Source organism: Hemicordylus capensis, chromosome 4, assembly GCF_027244095.1.
Source record: "Hemicordylus capensis ecotype Gifberg chromosome 4, rHemCap1.1.pri, whole genome shotgun sequence".
Lineage (NCBI taxonomy): Eukaryota > Metazoa > Chordata > Lepidosauria > Squamata > Cordylidae > Hemicordylus > Hemicordylus capensis.
In genome coordinates, this window is record NC_069660.1 from 316,818,715 (window position 1) to 316,841,940 (window position 23,226).

The following is a 23,226-nucleotide window of genomic DNA, read 5'->3' on the forward strand; positions in this document are numbered from 1 at the left end:
AGCAGCCATAAAAGAATATACTCGGCTCCAGCCCTCAGCCCCACACCAAAGGCCCGGCACCAAAGGTCAGCCCCCTTTGACGGCCACCTGCAAGCTGGCTGGCCAATGCACCCTCCTTCCTTATCAGCCCCAGAAACCCAGCGTCTCACAAAGAGACTCTGAGACAGGGCTGATGTAATTAATGCCCGCAGGTGTCGATGATCAGGCAGTCGGGAAAAGCAGGCCATGGTGCTAACAAAAGGCAGCAATGCAGAAGCTGAGCTGAGCTGGCTGTCCAGGCTGCATTGCACTGGTGCAGTTCGCCGGAAGGTTCTGTTTGGCTGCTCTCTCACTGCCCTGGCCACACGTTAGCCACTGCTGTGTTCATATTCATTCATTCATTCATTCATTCATTATACCACCCCACATTCATGTCTCTGGGCAGTTCACAATGATAAAACAGTTAAAAACACACATCAAAACACATGAAAGCAATTAAAAACTAACAATTTAAAAATCAATCACAGAATTAAAAACCTATACATGATTAAGAAGCTGGAAAAGCCTGAGTAAAAAGATGGGTTTTTAAATATTTTTTAAAAATGGTCAGAGATGGGTAGGATCGTATCTCAACAGGGAGCGTGTTCCATAGTCCCAGGGCAGGGACTATGGAATGAACAATGTTTCATCCATTAGTCCCCTTTGTGAGCATATTGCTTCCTGGGAGCTGCTCCCCACTTCTGTGGCTTTGGTTTTTGCTGATTTGACGGTTGTGCAGTGCCTTACTGAGGCTGGTGGTGCGACTGTCCTAATGTCTTATTTTGCTTTCTGTCTCTCCTAGTTGCTGGCTGTCTCTAGAAGGAGGTCTGCTTTATGCCTTCGTGGGACCAGCAGCTGCTGTCGTTTTGGTATCTGATCTTTTTTCCTAGCATACTTTGTCCATGCATGCTTTCCCCACATTGCAACTCCCCCAAAAGTTCATGCTTGAAAGAATTTCTCTACCCCTGAAGGGAAGCAAATGCGCCTCTGCTAAAGACCTTTTTCCATGGAAAAATGTATTCAGGATTTCTTAAAAGTGTGACTGTCATATTGATGGGTTGATATGAGTGAAGGCACTTTTCAAGATCAGCGATTGAGGATAGTTCATTTCATATTGTGTGCAGAACACAGAGATTTTAAGATTCTGAATAGCAAGGTAGGCATCCAAATAATAAACCTATATAAGTGAAACGGAACTAATCAGTACCTGGATTCACCTGAACATGTGCAGAGGGAGGATTGCTTACTTTGGTGGTCTCTGACTGCCCACCCAGCCTCTGTGTACCTTCCGCATAATGTCTGAAAGAGCCTGCATGCATTTCCTGCACTGAGCAGTGGGCTGGTCTGGAAGACTTCCAAGGTCCCTTCTAGCTCTAAAACTCTATGATTCTGTGCTGAGCCCAAAGTTCTCTGTGGGTACGTTTCAGCTCCAGTTTTAGAGGAGTTGGGGAGCAAAAGAAAGGGGACCCTCCTAGCTCACTTCATTTCATTGCCACCTATTTAATGACATGTTTCCCAGACTATGGGAAACACCTATACAGGTTGAGTATCCCTAATCCAGACATCCGAACTCCAGAATGCTCCAAAATCCGGAAGTGTGTGCCTGCAGCACCGACTCGTTGCAGCTTAGTTTTCATTACATTCACAGCTACCTGTAGTTATCGTAAATTCAATGCTTGTTCATTTTTATACTTTAAATAAAACCTAAAAAAAATAAAATACAGTGGACAGTAATCTTTCATGTTTAGACTTGGATCCCATGCCCAAGATATCTCATTACAAATATGCAAACATTACAAAATCCAGAAAAGTCCGAAATCTGGAACACTTCTGGTCCCAAGCAGTTCAGATAAGGGATACTGAACCTGTATCGGGCAGCAGCGATATAGGAAGGTGCTGAAAGGCATCATCTCATACTGTGCCGGAGGAGGCAATGGTAAACCCCTCCTGTATTCTACCAAAGACAACCACAGGGCTCTGTGGTCGCCAGAATTCGATACCAATTCAATGGCACAGCTTTACTTTTACTCCCCCCCCCCCCCCAAAAAAATGGGCACTTCTCTTGGTGCCTGGTAGCCACCATCTTCCTCCCCCACAGTTTCTCTTGAAATGACATAACATCATTTCAAAGGAAAGTGTGTGTGTGTGTGTGTGAGAGAGAGAGAGAGAGAGAAAGAGAGAGAGAGAGAGAGAAATATGGTGTTCACTGGCCACTGAGAGGAGCACCCCCACTGTTGCCACTAGTAAGATCCCCTCCCCACCCCATTTAACCTCCTTCGAATCAGGCAGCCCTAGAAACTGTGTGTCTAGGCACCAGCCATGGGGTGAGATGACCTTTGAATAGGTGGGTCCCCCGTATGTGTATACAAATCCTACATATGTAAAATTTTACCACATAAAGAAGGTTGCTCACACGATGGTTTATCCCGAGGTAAGGTTGGGTATGGGGGAGGCAGGTCATTCTTACCTCCTCCCACATGACTGGCTTGAATTTCCTCTCATTGTCCCACGTGGCCACACAATCACTGCTACAGTGATTAGCGTAGCGAAAGAGAGGATGAGTGAAGGACACCAGGTCTCCAGAAAGTCCACAATGCACCACACTTCTCACGCGGTGCATTGAAGGCATTCTAGAGGTCGGGATTGTCCTTCACCCAGCCCTCTATGGTAGGACAGGCTGCCACATGACTGGGGAGTGGGGTAGGATGGCTCGCACACACCCTGTTACCTCACTTTTATCAGATGAAAAACCCTGGGCTACCCGGTAGGTCAGCAGCAGGATCGGGACTGGTCCTAGTCCTCCACATGAGCAGCCCTGCCCATCTGTGCAAGCCCAGGTAGGGCTGCTCGTGTGAACAGCCCCAAGGTGTTTTGGACATGAGGCTGTATTTGTGTAGGGAACAAGGCCAAGGAATCCTTCTCCCTGCTCTGTGCACATTAAGACTAATGTTGGCGCAACTGATATAAATCAAAGCAGCATTGCTGAGATCTGGCACAGCCCCTACACAACTTCAAAAACAGCATTCGGTAGCATCTTGGGGTTCTAGCAAAATTCCTGGAATGAAGTGTCCATCCACAGAGCAGTATCATAGAATAATCGGTTCCAAGAGCCCGAGGGATCTTGTCTAGTCCAACCCTCTGTTCAGTGCAGAAAACCCAGAGCCAGAGCGCCATTAACTGGGCAGCCTCTGCTTGAAGCTCTTCAGAGAGAGAGAGAGCCCTAGTTCATTGGCTCCATTGTCCAATTGCTCCGACTGTCCTCAGGCTCAATTGGAATCTGCCCTCCTGTAACTGAAGCCCCTTAGACCCAATCCGGCCCTTTGGGGCAGCAGAGAACCAGTCTTGGCCCTCTTCTGAGTGACCGCCCTTCAGGCATTTGAAGAGGGCTACCATGTCCCCGCTCCGTCTTCTTTTCCCCAGGCAAAACATACCCAGCTGTTGAGCAGATCAAAAAGGAGTATAATTAGAGTGCACAATATTTTGGAATCATGCCATTGTGCATGATGAGAAACCTAGTTCCAGCCCTATTCTCCTTTGCAGACCTTGTTTATTGGCATAGCACCGCTCCCCATGATGCTACTGCAGAAAGAAAAATGTGACAAGCATAAAATGTTTGAGCCAACCTACAACCACCCACTAGGCGATCAGGGTAGCTAATAGCCTCCCCTAGCTAAAGCGCCTTCTAGCACATGCTTGTGTGTGATTTGTATTTAGCATGCTGAAAAGCAGATGGCATCATCCTTGACCAAAGAGATGCACCATTCCTCATGCACTCGCACTGTTTCCTTCCGTCCGATTTGTATTCCTTGTAACTCTCCTGAAAAATTGGTGTGACTCCAATGTCTGCCTTCCCAGACACCAAACATTTATCATGCAAAATGCACCAGAATTCAAAACCTGCTGTTCTTGCAATCCAGGTTTCCTTCTGACCTTGGGCGTGAGTCCTACTGACCCCTCAGACATGCTATTAGTCTGGCCAGGAGGTGGGAGCAGTGTCCTAGAGGCAGATGGGTGCATTTCATATGTGATTGTGCTTCAGAATTTGACCGGATCTGACTTTCAAACAAATGTTGTTTCTCTTCCAACAGGTGAACATGGTTATTGGTATTCTGGTGTTTAACAAACTTGTATCCAAAGATGGAATAACAGATAAGAAACTGAAGGAACGGGCAGGGTATGCCTTATATCAATAATACCTCTAAGCAAAGAGTGAACCCGGAGATTAAAAAGGCACACTCGATAACCAGGCAGGAGCGGAGGAACAGGATAATGGTAGCACAAAAAGGCCAAAATGCAAAGTCAAGAGCAAACTATCCACTTGCACTTCTGTTCCCATCTCTGAAAGAGAAGAAACAAATATTTTCACCACGGCATGGCTTGCTAATAGGGCATAAATGCAACAGGGCACTTTTAAGTCATGCAGTGGAAACAACCCCAAATCAGGTGGATGTGGGTCCAACTCCATGTGGCAGTAGCAGCTCCAGTTGGGGAAGGCTGAGTGGACAGGCTGATATTGTGAGGCAGCTGAGGACAAAGGACATCTGACTTTTCCCCACCAGCAGCCACAACTGACTTGGATGGTTTAGGAGTCAGATGTACTGGGGATTGGCAATTGCAGTGAATTAGGAACATAGGGTGCTGCCTTACAGCAAGTCAAACCCTTGGTCCATATCTAGCTCAGCATTGTCTATACAGACTGGCAGCGGCTTCTCCAAAGTTGCAGGCAGGAGTCTCTCTCAGCCCTATCTTGGAGGGAACTTGGAACCTTCTGCATGGAAGCAGGCAGGTGCTCTTCTCAGAACGTCCTCATCCCCTCAGGGGAATATCTTGTTACAGTGCTCACACATGTAGCCTCCCATTCAAACACAAAACAAAGGCAGTCCCTCCCTAGCAAGGGGACAATTCATGCTTGCTACCACAAGACCAGCTACCGCCCCCCCCCCCCCACTTTTTCTTTGCTTGGAGTGGGGTGGATGTTAAGGATAATTATCTCCTTTTTGCCGTCTCTTACCTCTGGGATTCCACACACAGGAATAATTTGCATTTCCATAGATGTCTCCTTTGGAACATGGCTAGCAAAGAAAGCAGACCCTCCATACCTTACAGAGCAGACTCAAGGAGAAAACCCAATGAGTTGAGACCAGTGTTCCCTCTAACAGGGATTCCCAGATGTAGTTTACAACTCCCACAATCCCCAAACAAAAGCTATTGCAGCTGGGGATGCTGGGAGCTGTGGTCAACAACATCTGGGAGTTCCTGTTAGAGGGAACACTGGCTGGGACTTCTGTGTCTGTTTTTTTTTTTTTAAGACTTCTCAAGAGGCTGATAGATTCTATTGTATTTTATAACACAATTTATCAACAAACAGAACCCAATTCAAATCTGCATCTCAGCCCCTGAGGAAAGCAGATGAGCTTGCACCAGTCATGTGCTCTCGGCCTAACTTACCTCACAGGACTGTAGTGAGGATAAAAGGGGAATCATTTCATTTTAGAGTTGGAAGGCATCTTGGAGGTCTCTCTAGCCCAACCCCAGGAAACTGCTGCAGCCCTGCTTACAGATGGCCAGCCAACCTCTGTTTGAATATATCCTTCACTGGAGACCAACACTGCGTGAGATGGCCTGTTCCATTGTCCAACCACTTTAGAGTTGGGAACTTCTTCCAAATGTAGCCTACATCTGCTTTGTTGTTCTGGAGATGCCCCCAAGCTGCACCAGGTCCACTTGCACATTATTTCTGGATTCAGGAGTGTTGCAGAGCTTAGGAATCCTGTCTGGGCTGACATAAAGCTTTGCTGTTCTCTCCTTTCCTTCCATTTATTTCTGCCTTTCTCCTTCTGTGTTGCTGATGCACCTGACAAAAGATGTGCTTTGAGGAGAGACGCCATACGCAAAAGTGGCATCCTTACAAGAAGGCATGCACAGCATTCCTTTTCTGTGGTGCTTCATCTGCGTGTACCACCTGTGCACATCAGTAGCATGTCGCGGGGGAAAGATGTGAACAACATAAGAAACTGAACTCTGTGGAAAACTACATGCACCTATTCCAAAATTAGTTTTAAAACATGTGTATTTTAATCAGAAAGCAGGTCTAGCAACGCACAGAACGACAATCAAACTGCATAGAGCCACTATGAAACCAAAATCAAGCCACACCACCATAGAACGGCTCTCCTGGGAGTTGTTCTGTTGAGCTAAAACATGACAATCATTATATCAAAGCCTGCTCCAACTGGTTATCGATTGTGTTGAATGTGCTCTGAAAATGAAAACAATGAGAAATATGTGGGGTGTTGCTGTTCGTATCTCCCCCCTTGTTGCTTTTCTTTTGTTTTCTTTCTTTTGCTTGCGTGTGAAATGGTTTTGAAAAGTGTGTTCTCCATGCTGAATGGGCCTTCTGCTGATCTCGTTACCTGTTTGAAACATGTTCCCTGTGGAGAATGCAGAGGCATCTGGAAGAGCTGTGTCAGCTCAGGTCATCCAGCTGGTTGAATTCAGCCTGGGGGTTTTCGAGTTCTGTTGGAAAGGGGGAAAAATTAGATTTGCATACAAATGAGCTCAGTAAATTCGAGGGTAGGATGAAGGGGAGGTGGGATCCAATGTGTAGAGTTTCTACTTCGGAAATGCCATGCCGGAGAATATATCACAAGCGCTGACCTGACAGTTCTCCTCCAAGAAGAGCACCCTATTACAGCTCCATCCCTGGAAAGGATGTTTCTGAGTAAGAAGAGCCATACGGTTGAAATGGGGGAGCAACAGTGAAGTTCTGCATTGTGGTATCGGCTTTTTGCTGGTCAGAGTTTTCCAACACGGTTCTGCCCAATCCCAATGACTTGACACAGCTCTTGAGCTTCTGGGGAAGATGGGTGGCATTGTGTGGTTTCCCCCACGTCAAGAATAATGTAGCTGAGAGTGTTAACTTCCCCATTCTGTTGTTTTGTTTCTCTCTCTCTCTTCTCTCTAAAGCTGTGGGTGTTGTTGGTTGGGGTTTCATTTTGTTCTGGTTCCCATTTTCTTATTTTCAAAAAAGTTGTTAAATATTCTTCTCCCCTTCCTTCCTTCCTTCCTTTTTATTTATTTATTTTGTTCCCTTTTGTTTGTGTTCACGAGCAAAGTGTTTTGTTTCATTTCAGTCTTTTAATTTCAATTGCAGTCAGATGGCAGTGCCCCTTTACGGCATCACGCTCAAATGTTCCAAGTGTGGAGTGGTTTCTTCCGCTGAAGTTTCGGCCACAGCCACCAGTAACGCCATGTTAGTTCCTCTAATTTCAACTTCTTTTCTTTCTCCTTTTTATTTGGTTTGATTCTGTTTTATTTTTCTTTCTTTCTTTTCGTTCCCAAGTCTCCTCTTTCATTCTCCCTTTCCACGCCTGTTATTTTCTTTTCCTTTTCCCCACTGGCTCTTCTGCCTCTCTTGTTCGCTCCTCGGGCCACATTCAGATGCCTAGGCTTCCTAAAATCTCTTAGCATTCCCATCCTACAGCACAAGTGCAAATGCTGTGGGCTTGAAGAGTCCCTCCAACATCAGCAAGGCTACTGAAGTTTGTTTATTAGCTTTCTTAAAGGAACATCTAGCTTTGATACCATAACCAAGGGTCGACTGAGAGATTATGGTGGGAGCCATGTTCACGTGTTATGTGACATATCTGTGCATTCACGTATAAAGTGATGAGCGGTGGAGGACCTAATTTTTATATCAAAGGAGAATGTGAGTGAAGGGAACTGAAGGAGCCTCCTTCCTCCCCTTCCTCCCCTGTGCTCTATCACTCCAGACACTTTCCCCCAACCAAAGCTAATTCCTCCTGTCAGAGAAGGTTGAATGATGGGAGTGGTAAGGCAGAGGATCCAGCTCCCCATCTAGTGCCAAAATTAGACCTTCCATCCTCTGCTTTGTACAGTGGTGGATTAACGGCGAGGTGGCGTAGGCATTTGCCTATGGTGGCAAAATTTGAGGAGCAGCACATTTTGCCCCTTCTCAAATTTTGCTGCCCCTCTCTATGGGCAGCAGCAGCTGCAGCAAGGGTGGGGTGGGTGAGGAGAAAGTCCCCCTTTTACCTTTAAAAAAAGAGCAAACCTTTTTTTGTTTAAGGTAAGAGGGCGGCAAAAGCCTTTTTGCCAATGGGCAGCAAAAAGCTTAATCCGCCCCTGGCTTTGTACATGAATGGACTAGTCGCATGATGTAGCTGCCAATGTCACATCTAACTTTTTGCTAAGCTGCTTGCTGACTGGACTCTTCTTCAGTTTGAGGGTGGGAGTGTCTCAGCTAGGATTGTGCAGGAACATTCTGAGAAATTCACTTACAAACAATATTTGCCTTCCCTTGAAAATTCTTGGAGAATTCCTTGGGAAGAATCATGAGATTTGCTTCCAAATTCTCAATCTCCTTTTAAAAAAATCCTGTTCCAATCCTAATCTTATCAACATTCCCTTTCAGGAGACCGTGCTTTACCATCCATGCCCTGAGAACAGGTTATGGCCAGGGTTCTGAAGCTGGGTCCCCAGATGTTGATGGGTGACAACTCCCACCCTATTACAACTGTCCTTGTAATAGCATTCTGAACCAGCTGATGCTACTGAACTGTCTTCAAGGGTAGTCCCACATAGAGCACATTGCAGTAATCCAACCCAAAGTAGGAATGACTGAGCTCCGGTCCGACTGTTCCAAGTAGGGTTGCTGCTGGTGTACCAGCCCTCATTGGTAGTCTAACAGCTGCTTCTTAGAGAACATTCTTTACTGTGGTCCTAATATCTAAGTACAAAATTCATGCCTATAGTGGTAGTTGCGAAGGGTGCATGTACATATGAACTACCACTTTTCATTTTAGCATATGCATGAGCAACAAATGGAAAAAGGACTGGATCCCCCATGTGAATATATTTGAAAGGAAAAAGCAGTGTTTGAGTGAACCTCCAGTCCATCTCAACTGGGTTTGAAACACTGAACTTTTTCTGTCTCCCTTCTCCGCCCCCCACAAATAATAATAATAATAACTTGGAAAAAGGAAGACCATGATTCTGAACCAAACTAGACCACATCACATAGGAACATAGGAAGCTGCCATATACCAAGGCAGAACTTCTACAGGGTTGCAGGCAGGATTCTCTCCCTGAGCCCTATCTGGTGATGCCAGGGAGGAAACTTGTTTCCTTCTGCATGCAAGCAGGCAGAGGCTCTTCCCAGAGCAGCCCCATCCCCATATCTTACAGTGCTCACACATGTAGTCTCCCATTCATATGCAGACAGGGTGGACCCTGCTTAACTTAAGAAGACAAGTGATGCTTGCTACCACAAGACCTCACAACCCCAATGATGCCATTGGGTCTGGTCCCTCTTCCTGATTCAAACCCAGTGGGCTTTCTCAGGCCCAGCCTTAGGGTGGAGCGACCAGGGTGCCCCAGGCCCCATGTTTGGAGGGCCCCCGCTGTGCCAGCGAGCAGCAGGCAGCCTCACAGACTGCCCGCGTGCTTGGCTCCTGGTGGTGGCGTGCACAGCGGCCACTGCAGCTGCCCACCACCACTGCATGTGCTTGCCTGGGAGTGGGGGAAGCAAGCCCCGCACCCCCTGCATCTGACGCGGGGGCACGGCTTCGCTCTGAAATGAGACCACACGCTCCATTCCAGAGCAAATGGCGGCAGTGTTGCACTCACAGCGTGGCCAGGAGCTGCATATGCAGCGCTGGCTGGCATGTGCTCTGAAACGGGTGGGCGGCCCCATTCCAGAGTGAGGCCATGCCCCCATGCTGCGCCTGACATCAGACGCTGCTGACGTCAGACGCAGGGGGCAGGTCCCTTCACCCCCCAAGAGGTGGCGCTGAGCTGCTTTCCACACCTACTTGCCTGCTTCCCTCCCTTCCTCCAACCCACTTGCTTACCTGGGATCCCTCCTGGTCCTGGTGCTCGCACCCTGACTAACCCCACTTTGTAGCCCAGCCTTTAGCCAAGGTTAAGGGCACAAGCATGCCCTTAACCCACCCGTTCTGGATAGTGTGTGTGTTCAGGCTGAGCCTGAGTGCACACAGAGACAGGTGTCTAGAACTCCTGTCACTTAGAGCAGGGATCCTCAAAGTTGGGCCCCCAGATGTTCTTGGACTTCAACTCCCATAATCCCCAGCCAAAGGCCACTGGGCCTGGGGATTATGGGAGTTGAAGTCCAAGAACATCTGGGGGCCCAACATTGAGGATCCCTGGCTTAGGGGATTCCTCCAATGCACCACACTCATCGCCCCGGCCTCCAGATACCCATGTGCCTTGGCACAGTGTGGATTGCAACAGCGCGGATCGACTCGGAGTGTGTTCCGCCTGCCAGGCAACATTTGTTTTAGCATCTGGGGGGAAGATAGGTGAAACCCCGTCTCTCCCCATCCGGTAGGTCAAATGAATACCCTTGTTGTTTGATTCAAATTGCAGACCACCCCAAGGCTTTATATAGGGCAGTAAAAACATACAATAAATAGACACAAATACATTAATGAATTAACCTGAAGTAGCATTATGAGCCACAATGACTCCTGCTCCTGAACCAGGAAATTCCCAAGACATTTCCACATTTCCTCAACATCACTAGGAATGGCCTTTATATCTTGTGCAGTCACATCTGTATGTCATATATTTTGTACTTGGATATCAGTGCCAGTACACAACGTGTGTTGCAATAAGCAGCTGTTGTTGGTTTTTTGGGTTTTTTTCCTGGGCATGTGTTGATTTTATAACATAGCTAGCAATATTGCTGAGCCTCATAATTACAGGCTTTGGAATTTTAATGTGCTCAGAATGCACTGCTGCATACTAACCCTGACCCATCCCCCCTGCCAGGTCTATGACTATGGCAGTTAGGCACACACACACACACACACACACACACACACGCATGTTTCTGCTTTGGATAGTGATAGGGAGGGCCACGAGACCATGCAGGCAACTGAACAGAGCATTCCACATGGCACCAGCCCATTGGGTGGCCAGACACTGCTGTGAGTAGGATTTTACAGCAGTGTCGAGTGGCTAAGAATGTGGAGGAAGAGAACAGAAACCAGATGAGTCTAGGAGCAGCTATCCCTGCAGCAGAGTCACCAGCTGTTTTTCTTCTGCTAAGCACAAGGAGGTTAGAGAGAGGCTGGGCATACTAGCAGAAAGAGCCACAGTATAATTTCTGGGCAGTTCCAGACCCTCACCAAAATTTCCTCCTGGAGTTTGGCTATCATGTTCATCTATGGAGGTGGGAATAGAGCCTCTGATTCCACTCATACCCTGCCACACCTCTCTGTCAGAGGACCAATACTGTTATCTTCCCCCATCACAACGGCACATAACCTAGGGATTGTATGCCTTTGTGGGGGGGGGGAAGATGACAGCCTCTTTCTCCCCAATCTTTCATTCTTACCCCTTTTTTCCTCTTCTCGCATCTCTTTGCCACTTCTTGCTGCTCTTTCCATGCACTAAACATCTGCCTTTCCTTCTCTGCATCATCTTGCCTAGGTTCTTTTTAACCTTGTCTAGAGAAGGGGTTCCCAACCTTGGGTCCCCAAATGTGGTTGGACTACAATGCCCATCATTCAGAGCCACAATGGCCAAAGCCTGTTTGGAGCTGTAATCCAACAACATTGGGGGACTCAAGGTTGAGAGTCCCTGCTCTAGAGCATTCTAGCCCCTTCCTTGCAGTCCTTCCTGCTGATCAATCCATCATCTTCTGTGCATCTGATCACCTCACCCTTCTCCTTTACAGCAGCTCCCTATTTGGTGCCTATTTCAAATTTCCTGAAAAGCTCCTTGCACCTCTGCCCTGATAATACTCCCTCCTCACTCAGTTCCTGTTCCATTTCCTGTTGGCTCTTTGACCTCTTCCTCTCACTTCCACGCTTTCTTTAGTATCTCCATGTACATCAAATATTGGCAAATGAACCACTGCAAAAGGTGGGAGTTTTGGTGCTTAACCCACAGGGGTCTGCTGTGACCATGAACTTGCATGTGCTATAAGACATCAAGAAACTGCTACCAATAAGCAGGCCAAAGGAAATGGGCATGCACAGACAGAATTACTTCTTGCTAGGCGAATAAAGCAATTTTCTAGAGAATAGTTTACAAAGTCAGAAGTGTCACGGCAGCTGGTGGACTGTTCCAGAGTCGTCTCCTGCTAACCCAGCTAATGAGAGGGAGATCAGCTTGGAGGTCTTAATGACTCCCAAAGCCATGAAGATGAGCACAGACACAAATGCTTGCTAACCTAACATTCTGCTAATCCAGCAAGAGCAGACTTGTGGAAGACTCCACTATGCTTGAAGCACTTTGCTCTCCTAAGACTCTCTGTTGCTTATTTCCCCTTCTTGGCTGTCCACAGTGGATTCACTTAATTAGTCTGGCAGTGGGTAACTCTCTGTATGGGTTTTTAATAACCTGCTTTCCTTTGACCTCTCATTGGTGACAATTTCTTGACAACAGATATGAGTTTTAGCAAACCAAGCAAGAGGGGATCCACAATGCCCATTGAGCGGCACAGCCTTCCCATCATTGCTTAACCACAGGTCTTTGCTAGTGATGAGGAAACAACTAGCACTTCCCACGTATGTCTCAATAGTATCATCATTATTATGGATTGCTAGAATGGACATGCATTAAGAAGATTTCAGGAAAGCGAGGAAGAGGCCTTGAGAGAGGTCATGGGAGGACAACTAATGGGAAATTCTCGATGAGATCCAAAATTCACTTTTACAATTCACTGCTCAGGAGTGAGCAAGTAGTAAGGTCACATTGTTACCCTCCCTTCCCCAAAGGCATAGCCTTCATGGTCCCATAGCCACACGGAAGACATGTTGACTCTTGTGCTCCTTGCATGGAATACACCTGTGCTACTGTGCCATCAATTTCTCCCTTTTTTATTTCCCATGTGTCATTTCTGGTCACTTTTTGGTTAGGCTGGGTTCTGTTCTCCCCACCCTGTGCTTGTCCTTAAGTCGGTTTTATTGACATCATGTTGTAGTGGGCGACTTTGTTGGGGCTTTGTGTTAGCCAACGTAACATGTTGTATGGAGGGGGATGGAGGGAGGGACATGGTTGAAAAGAAGAGGTGGTAAAATGCCAGGTTTGGTTTTGTACCTGATTACCAGATGTATTACCCATGTAAAGAGTGTAAGATATTTTCAAAATGCTGCTCTGTCAGCCCAAAGGTGATGATATCCCACCTGCCTTTGAACTGGTTCTTAAAGTGAGCCGGATGCTGCTCAGCAGACGTCTGGCTGCCTCTACCTGCGATCAAGAGAAATGGTCCATAAAGCATGTGAGACTCAAATAGAGGCACACACTTGCTTCTGCCAATTCCCTATGGATAGATGCTGGTTACTGTATTTACCTGAATCCAAGACTAGTTTTTTTCCCCAAGTTATTGGGTGTTAGAAATCAGGGGGTCATCTCGAATTCTGTCTTCTTTCTTTTGGGTAAATATAGGTATGACCGGTACTAACTTCGAATTTTAAAGGGGCTCATCTTAAAGGAGTCATCTTGTGTTTGGGTAAATACAGTAATTTGTTCATATACATGGAGGAAAGATTTTAGCCTTCATGATGCGTTGTTGTTTTTTTAAGTACTCTGAACTTATTTCTAGACAAAGGCACTAAGAGATTGTTCAGCTATGATTTGCCTCTAATTTGCCCAGAATGTTCACATGAGCAGTGTCACCTGAGATAAGAATACTCCTAGAAGACATTACAGCAACTTCAGGCAGCTAGAGTTACCTTGTTCCCAGTGCACTCTTTCCTACAGTATTTGCCATTGCACATTCTGTGAGCAATCCCATCATACTAGTCACCCAAGTAGACCTCTTACCCATGCAATTATTCATGCAAATTAAGGCTGGTTCCTAAAGTATGAACCTGTGTCAGAAACAGATTCATATCTCTGCATCCCTTCTGCTGCACAAGCAATTTTTCCCCTTCACCATATGGAAAGATTCAAAAAGAAGTCAATTGCTTAGCAGTTCTAATACATGTTCATCCTCGCACCATTGCACATTTGGAAAGCCTAGGGATTGTGCAGCTTGGGTGTAGTACAGTCTGCCAACAATCTGCATGACCCACTTCAAAATGGGTCACACTTTGGGGTGACTGGGGATAATAGCAAACTGCTCCAAGCTCTGGATTGACCTCTTGTTTCTTGGAAATCTGAAGCTCAGCTTGGATCCCAAGTAACTTTGCACTGCACTTACTCTAATAAGCCTCATTCTTGTGACATGTCTGGGATTAGTGGACACACACAGAGGAAAGATAGAACTCTGTTCCGATGTTATGTACAGCACTCATACAATCTGTGTTTGGTATGCACAGGTTCAGCTCTGTACACAGGTACACTTATTCATCTGTTAGGCTGAGTGCAGGTGAAGGGCTGTGCTTTCTATTTGTATCTTGCATTCCAGGGGGCCTGTACACAGGTTCACTTTCAAAATCACTGATCACAGGTTCAGTCCTTCACACAAAAACATGCACCTCTATGCAGACACTGAACACAGGTACTGCATAATGTCTGAATAGCGTTATTCTTGAATGTCTGCATGGAGTCAATGCATGTACAACTGAATATGCATAGGGCTCTCTTGAAATGTAGAGATCCCCGTGTGCATACAATTATATGTTTGTTGATTGCACAAAGACACTCAAGTGAGGTATACATGCATCGCCCTTCTATGTATGTTCATTCACCCTGGATTAGGGATGTGCAAATTGATTCGGATACAACTCAATTCGTACCCGAATCTTGCTGATTCGGGTGATTCGGAGACAAAACGAATCACCCCTGTCATCCATTGGCTAGATTCGAGTACAAATCGAATTGTGGCTGATTTGATTCAAATCGATTCGGGTTTTGCATCTGTCCTATTAATTCCCCCAGATTCCCAGCTTTCATTTAAAAAAAAAAAAAAGCTAAGCTCTAGCCCTTATAGAAGTGGAGTTATGGAGCAAAATGTGTGGTCACTATTTTTCAAGTGTTTGGATTCTTTGGTGTATAATAACTTTCACTCAATGAATCCTTATGAGGATTCATTACACACCTTCATTTCTTCTATTCATTTTGACTGTCTTGACTGTCTTCATTTTGACTGTCGACAGTGCCAGTTGTCAACTGCCATGTGCCAGCTACACCCTACTCTCACCCACAAGGAAGTGGGGTATTCCTCAGTTTAAGTTAAGTGCCTAATGGGTAGAGGCTACCACCCAAATTGCAGAGGAATTGGACAAAGGGCTGGTTTTTGGTGAATTGTTGAAGGTTTCGTGTCTTTGGGGCAGATTTGGGGCATAAAGCAAGATCTGGGGTGGAAGAGTGTGGTGAGGTGGTAGTGCCTAATGGGTGGAGGCTACCACCCAAATTGCAGAGGGATTGGACAAAGGGGCTGATTTTTGGTGAATTGTTGTTTACGCACCTTTAAGGTTAAGAAAGCGCTGTCGAAAAGACAGTCAAAATGAATAGAAGAAATGAAGGTGTGTAATGAATCCTCATAAGGATTCATTGAGTGAATGTTATTATACACCAAAGAATCTGAACACTTGAAAAATAGTGACCACACATTTTGCTCCATAACTCCACTTCTATAAGGGCTAGAGCTTAGCTTTTTTTTAAAATGAAATCTGGGAATCTGGAGGAATTAATAGGACAGATCTGAAACCCGAATCAATTCGATTTGAATCAGCCACGATTCAGATCCAAATCGAATCTGGGGTGATTCGGATGGGTTAGATTCGGATCCAAATCTAATCGGGGCTGTTTCGATTCGGTTACAAATTGAAACACAGAAAATCCGAATTGCACACCCCTACCCTGGATACACTGTGAGAATTCATCATTAGAGCTTTGCATTGGCAAAGCAACACAAAGGTGCTTCATGTGTAATTGAGGTTGGCAAACTCATGGCTCAGCAACATGCTAAAGTGCCCGTAATTCAGAATGAAATTATTTAAGGCACATCAGGTACAAGGGAGGGCATGTGCCTACTCCCAGGGGCCTCCAAAGATCTAGCAAGGAATAGCAAGAGGAAAGAGGGAGTTTTCTTGAAGCTCAAGTAGAGACGTGTGCAAGAGCCAAACCATCTGTGCTGTTGCAACTCTGTTGCCCATGCCAGCTCTTCAGAACTTGCATTTCTCTTGAAAAACCCCACAAGATCAGTCACTCTCTTCCCTCTTCTTAACCCAGAGCCCATGCCAAAGGGGTGGAGTGGGTTGGGGGGTCAGGATGAGATGGAACAGTCCTCCCTGCTTTCTTGCTATGCACTCCTCTGTATTTCTGCTTGGCCGATCAGGAATGTCGTCAGCTTACTTACTCACGTGCTGAGTTCCAGCTGTCCCACTAGTAGCTTGGAAGCCACTTGGGATACATCTGCCTGGACTCAAAGTTTACCATCTTTTGGGATCAGGAGTCTTATGGGAATCACTCTCTTGAGGGGCTGCAGCCTGACAGCTGGGATGTAGCTGGGACCTCAGTGACGATCTCTTCTCTTCCTCCTCACAGGGCGTCGCTCTGGAGCTCCTGCGTGGTCCTACCTCTTCTGGCCCTGACGTGGATGTCGGCAGTGCTGGCTATCACAGACCGTCGGTCAGCCCTCTTCCAGATCCTCTTTGCTGTCTTTGACTCCTTGGAGGGCTTTGTCATTGTGATGGTCCATTGCATCCTGAGAAGAGAGGTGGGCACCTGGGGTTTTAGGAATGGATTCAGTCTAGCTGGGGCCTTGCCATACTTTAGAAGAAACCAGAGCCCTCTGCACATCTTAGCCCCACATTGAGCTTGAACATGGGGGGTGTACAGGAGCACATCGGCCAGCCCCAGACTCCCAGTGTCCTGCTCTGGCCACGTCCCCCAGACACCTCACATTCAGCCCTCTGAGGAGGCAAGGTCAGGATTACCAGTCGTGGGGAGGAAATCTTCCCATGTTCAATACCAAATGCAGGGATCTTCAGAGGATGTGGTCAGGGAGTGTGCTTGCACAGGTAGCTGGCATACTTCTGTTCCCACTTCCACATCTGGACAGGGCTCATGGGAGCATAAGCAGCTGCCTTATATTGAGGCAGACCACTGCTCCATCTAGCTCCGTATTGTCTACACAGATTGGGGGTAGCACTCCCAGACAGGAGTCTTTCCCAGCCCTACTAGAAGCTGCCAGCAACTGAACCTGGGACCTTCTGTGTGCAAAGCAGAGGCTCTACCACCGAGCTAGCCTACATCCCCACCCCCAAGATAGGAAGCTGCCTTATACTGAGTCAGACCCTTGGTCCATCTCGCTCAGTCTTGTCTACACTGATCTGGCAGCATTTCTTCAAGGTTTCAGGCAGCCCTACCATGAGATTCCAGGATTTAACCTGGGGCTTTCCCCAAGCAAGCAGATGCTCTACCACTGAGCTACGGCCCCATCCCCTAAGGGGAATATCTTACAGCAGGCAGTGCTTACATTACATCCAAATGCAAACCAAGGTGAACCGTGTTTAGAAAAGGGGACAATTCATGCACTCTACTGCAAGGCTGGCTCTCCACCATCTCATATTTCACTTTCATGCCAGAGGAAAATTATTGGATGGGGGAACATAATCCAAGTGGCCTTGAGCTCTGTTTGCCAACAGGGCAACTTCAGGGCAATGTACAGCTCCAACCTCTGTTGCTCTGTTTTTATGGTTACGTTTCCTACCTCTTAATTTTCAGATATAGATATAGATATATATGAATGAACTATTTTTAATTCTTTTTGTTATAATATGAAAAGTCTTATATAGAAGACTTTTCATAGTGTTCTAACAACCAAGAATAATTAAAAAATAGCTCTTATCCTCAAAAGTTCTAAGGACTACTGTAAAGTTAAAGCTGGACCCATTAATTTCTTGATTGTAATTAGATTTGACTCATTGGGGGGTCTTTACTATTATATCTTGAGGGAAAGGTCAAGATTGGGAAGTCTTATGTTGTGCTGAAATTGAAATATGTCCTTACAGGTCTACCATTATATGTTCTTCAATTGTAGTTTACAGAACTAGATAAATTGTGCAGATCTTTTGTTGGGAGGGAGCAGGTCAGAATCCTCATATAGCCTTGAGCAGGATGGAATTGCCAATTTACCAAGGGGCTTTAATATTCTTAAATTATATCATACAGTGTATTTGATTGCACAGACTTGTTTTCGGCCTGCACTGCTGTCACAACACTGGTCTCTCCATGGCCGTTCTCTTGTTTTACTTCTCCCTCTCCCTCTCACCTCCCCAAGGCAGGACCTCAGAGTTTTTGAGGGGTGGGTGTTTGGTTCACTCGAATCCTCCTCCTCCATGTTCCTTGGGGTCATTGTGGCAGTCTTTCTCCAGACGCCTCCACCACTCACCCTCCAACTGCCCCTCATCACTGGTTGAGCCTGCCTTAAATCCCTCCTGACAACTGATGATCCCACACACCCTCTAAGTGGACCTCCACCCTTCCATATCAGGCTGCTCTCACCCTTATCCCCCTCAGCTGTGCCTCTGTCTGCTGCTGCTGCTGCCTCCTCCCTCCCTCGCCCCCGCCCTTCCCCGGGCCCATCTAGCCTGGCCCCTCCAGCCCACCTCCTTGGTCTTCCAGCGTCTCGGCTGGCTGCTTGTCAGGCTGCTCTGCCTGGCCACCTGAGGCCTCTTTGGTCTTGGCTGCCGAGGGAACGTCGGAGCTGGTAAGGCCGGTGGGGGCTCCCGCTGGACAACTACATATTCAGAAGGAGCAAGGAGAATAGGGATCACCATCCTACTTGGGCTACAGTTCATGCGCTCCACTGACATTGGAGACAACTCTGGATTCAAAATGTTTGAGGAACAGTGATCGATCTGTGCCTTTTGGTTTTGGCTACAAGAGTGGTATGGACCAACTTTCTGAAGCAATTCTGGGATGAGCAATCTACTCATAATGAGTGAACACTTTGGGGCACTCCTCATGTTAAAATGGCAGGGTGGCTGGTCACATGGAAAACGTGATCCTCAAGGGGTATTTTTACACTCAATTGATCCATCAATTGATCAGTCAATAATAAAAAGAGTCAGGTTCTTCTGACTCTTTTGAGTCCTTTTCAGTTCTTCAGTCAGGGTTCAGTTTGCCATCAAGTGCTCTTTTCACTTAAATGTAGCCTGAATGTATGGCTTGGGCTGGATGATGCTTTGGGTGCCTCTGATGTTCCTGATTTATTAAAATTTGGGGGGAAAGTTCTTAATACAGGGGTGGCCAGTGCACCTCTTCATGCAGGTATTAAAATACATTATTTAAGGACAGAGATAAATGGAAGAGGGAGTTGAAGGTAGCACAAGATTGGACAATGACACTGGGTAATATCAGCAAGACATAATTAGATTGCCACCTAATTCTTACACACACACACACACACACACACACACACACACACTACCTTATTGGACTCCAGTTCCCTTCTTCTCATTCGGATTATTAAATGGTAATAGCTGCCAGAGATATAATGGACAAGGAGCTGGATTACTTCACTTCTTTGGGGGAATATAGATTTGTGTGCTTATTCTGGAGAAGATGGGGCTAGTTAAAAATATTGGCTTGCCTTACGTACAGTGCTGCATGCTGCCCATGGAAGAGTGGGGTGCACGTGCATATTAGCTAGCAAACATGCAGAGCCTCCATGGATTCTAAGGACCGCATAATCATTGTAGCAATGCTGCTCCCATTATTCCCAATGGGAGCTGTGTCGCTACAGCAGTGAGTGACACAGTCCTTAGGAGCCATGGAGGCTCTGCATGTTTGCTTGCAGCATACGTGGGATTTTCATACTCATGGAGCTGCATATGCACCACTCTTCCATGGCCAGCAAACCATTAACTTTATATTAAATTTTATATTAACTTAGTTTAAAGCCATTAACTTGATGTTTACAGCAGAAATTGCAATACTACGGATAATTTTAAAGGAATGGGAATATGGTAGGCATGACTTCTTTGAGCCTGATATTGGCAAAGTATTAAATATTTCAAAAGTAGAATAAAAAAGCAGCAGGTGGAGCTGGGGCAGTGGATAACTGACTTACTAATCTTGTTGACCCATGAGAAATTATTTATTTTAGACAGGATGCAAGATGTATTCAAGGAAATTTGGTAGAATTTCTTAGAGTTTTATGTATTATAATAGTTGTCTCATCTGGAGACTGGCACATTCTCTCACTGCAATTAGATCTCTTACCTCTCTCTTCTTTTTCTCTTTCTTTCTTTCTCTCTCTCTCTCTATGTTGTTGTTTTTTAGTTATTGTTTTTGGGGGGTGTTGATATGGGGGTTTTTTATTTATGTATTGGATGTGGGCATAAACTGGATGTATGATTTGAGTGAATAGTTGTATTAAGCTGGGAAGGTGAGGGTAAAACTCAATGTATTATCATTTCTATTATTGCTGTTTTCTTGTACATTGTATTATTCTGAATGCTGAATTATGGAATTGTATGTTTATTAAATTGTTAGTAACAAAATAAATTTGTTAGTAACAAAAATTAAAAATAGAGCTTCATTACAAACAGAACCAAATGCAGAATAATACGTATGCGTTTCTAAAGGCATTTATCATCTTTGTACAGTTTACAGTAATGACTTATAGTCTGAGACACAATAGAAAATGGGAGGAGGAACATAAGCACATTCTGGTCCCAACTCAGCCCATGACATCATGACTGTGTAGAATGGTTGCTGCAGGAGACAGCTCTGGGAAGGGAAGAGCCGAGGGCATTTTTCCCAGCCAGGCTGATGGGGGTGGGGGGGCTTGTGTTTTCACCACTCTGTCCAAAGAAGACCAGCTGGAATGGCTGCCAAGGAAGGCAATTCTGGAATGGGAGGGTCCCATTGTGAGCCTTGCGATTTAAAATATGAAAATCAATACATATTGATTTTAAAAGAAGAAATATGTCATTCATGAAGTCATTGGTTTCCCTGTTACTTTAGAGAGCGAAGGTTCCCAACTGTGGGTCCCCAGATGTTGATGGACTTCAACTCCCATCATCTTGATGGAAGCTGTAGTCTAAGGACATCTGGGGACCCAAGTTTGAGAAACTCTGCTCTAGACACTCTAGCTGCATTTCTAATTCTGACCTTTTAGTTCCACTTCCATTAAATTAGTAAGAACATAAGAAGAGCCTTGCTGGATCAGGTCAAAGGCCTGTCAAAGGCCTGTCTAGTCCAGCACCCTGTTTTCCACAGTAGCCCACCAGATGCCTTGGGAAGCCACACAACCAGAAAAAAAGAAGGCATGCTCCCTCTCCTGCTGCTGCTCTCCTGCAACTGGTATTCGGGGGCATCCTGCTTCTGAACATGGAGGTAGCTTACAGCCATCAGGATTAGTAGCCACTGATAGACTTGTCCTCCATGCATTTGAAGGTTCAATTGTGAGGGTCCATTTCTATTCTTTTTGCCCTGGTTTTTTTTAATAGTTCATTTTGCCCAATGTGGAAGCTATTTGACTCCCTTATTTTGCTCAGTAGGATCCTTCCTCTGATTCTATCTCATGCAACATCTGGGTACCTGAAAGACCGCCTCCTGCCATATAAGCAAGCTGAACCTTTGAGCATCATCAGAAGCCATCCTCCATGTCCTCTGCCACCATGTTTTGGTGGGTGGTCACTGGTGAGAGGCCTTCTCAGTTGTGGTGTCCCACATGTGGAATACCTTCCCCAAGGATGCTCATCTCGCACCATCGTTGAGGTCTTTGTGGTGCTAGGTAGAGACATTTTTATCTGCTCTGCTATGCCAGCATGTTTTGTAGCTCATTAATGTTACCAGTTGTATGGCAGCTGCTTCCTCCTGTTTTAACAGTAACATCACCCTAAGAGTCTTATGCTGAAGCATGGCTTGTAATGTTTCTAAATGAACTGAACACTGTTTTTTAGGTGCAGGATGCTGTGAAATGCCGAGTGGTGGACCGCCAAGAAGAAGGAAATGGAGATTCTGGTGGATCATTTCAGAATGGACATGCTCAGCTAATGGTAGGATAAAGTGCCTCTTGCTGGCCTGTGTTAACCAAAGGGTTGGCTCCAGCTGTTATTGCTCCCATGACCCAAAGACAGAGCCAGGGTACTCTAGCTGGTGATGGACAAATTCTCTCTGGTGTGATTTGGACTAAGACTGGCAACTAGGGGCAAAAGTGGGAAATGCTCAGGAAAAAATGTTATTTCCCCAAGAGTTCTAAATCGACGTAATTGCCAGTCCTCAAACACCCTTAGCTGGGGGTAATTCCAAAGAAGCAATTCTCCCCTCACCTCCTGTGCAAGAGCAGCCGCAGGGAGGGAGGTCTCTTTTCCTCTCCTTTCCCTCCCCGGCCCAGCCACCAGCCACCAGCTAAGCGACTGAGATGTCTCCTCCAGATCATATTAAAATCCAAGCTAGAGAAGAACTCAAAGGCTTTAAGATTCACTCCCTACTGAAGGAGAGCATTACAGGACCCTGAGCATCTATTCTGAGCTAAGGAATTATGAGCATTAGCAGCATCACTGATTAAAATTCATGGGAGGCATCTGTTGTGTCCTTATGTCTCAGAAACATGAATCCCAAACAGAAAGACAGACAAAATCAACAATGCAACAGCCTCCAACCTAGGTATTCCCACCTAGTCCAGTCCCCTTTCCCTGTATAGCAGCACACACTGAGTTCATTCACACAAAGGGTGTTTTACCCCAGGTTGGGAGATGTGTGTGCTCCCAGTTTCAGTTGCGTGGAAACAAGGTAGGAGGCAAACCTGAGCACACGCAGCTCCCAAACCCAGGTAGAGCACAGTTTTTGATTGTGTGCAATACCATATTATCATTCTGCTTTTTATCACCCAGGAGTGCCAGGAGTCAAAATTGACTTGACAGGTGCCAGGAGTCGAAATCGACTTGACAGCACACTTTACCTTACCAGTACTAACATGATGCACAAGCACTTCCCACTGAATTGAGCCTCATGGGTCACATCAATTAGTTTCCCACTCCTCCATCTTTAGCAACATACCTCATGCCATGGTTGGCACTGCCATTTCCTCCGTTGACACAAGGGGACAGAAAGCTCTTGCTAGGACAGAAAGATCCTCTTTGACCTATTGGACCAAATGTTCTGTGACTAGTTAAACAACTCTCCAGATCCTAATTCCTGAGTTATCAGGAAGTACAATTTCAGGTTCTGGTTGTGCAGGGGTTGCTTTGCTGTTCTGCCTTCCTCTCTTGGATCCTTTGCTGCTCACAGAATTTGTGCATCTCATATACT

The 23,226-nt window shown here is 46.0% G+C and overlaps 1 protein-coding gene across 15 annotated transcripts in view; it reads left to right on the plus strand.

Annotated features, from left to right (window-relative positions):
- Window positions 1-23,226, plus strand: part of ADGRB1 (adhesion G protein-coupled receptor B1) — a 464,876-nt gene that overhangs the window by 397,660 nt on the left and 43,990 nt on the right. For 11 of the 15 annotated variants that reach the window (XM_053246405.1, XM_053246399.1, XM_053246407.1 and 8 more), the window contains 5 exons: window positions 821-887; window positions 4,107-4,192; window positions 7,172-7,270; window positions 16,504-16,675; window positions 21,876-21,971. In XM_053246405.1, the coding sequence (XP_053102380.1) occupies window positions 821-887; window positions 4,107-4,192; window positions 7,172-7,270; window positions 16,504-16,675; window positions 21,876-21,971 (520 nt within the window). The remainder of the gene's footprint in view (window positions 1-820; window positions 888-4,106; window positions 4,193-7,171; window positions 7,271-16,503; window positions 16,676-21,875; window positions 21,972-23,226) is intronic. The other 4 variants (XM_053246412.1, XM_053246408.1, XM_053246414.1 and 1 more) reach the window with 1 other exon arrangement.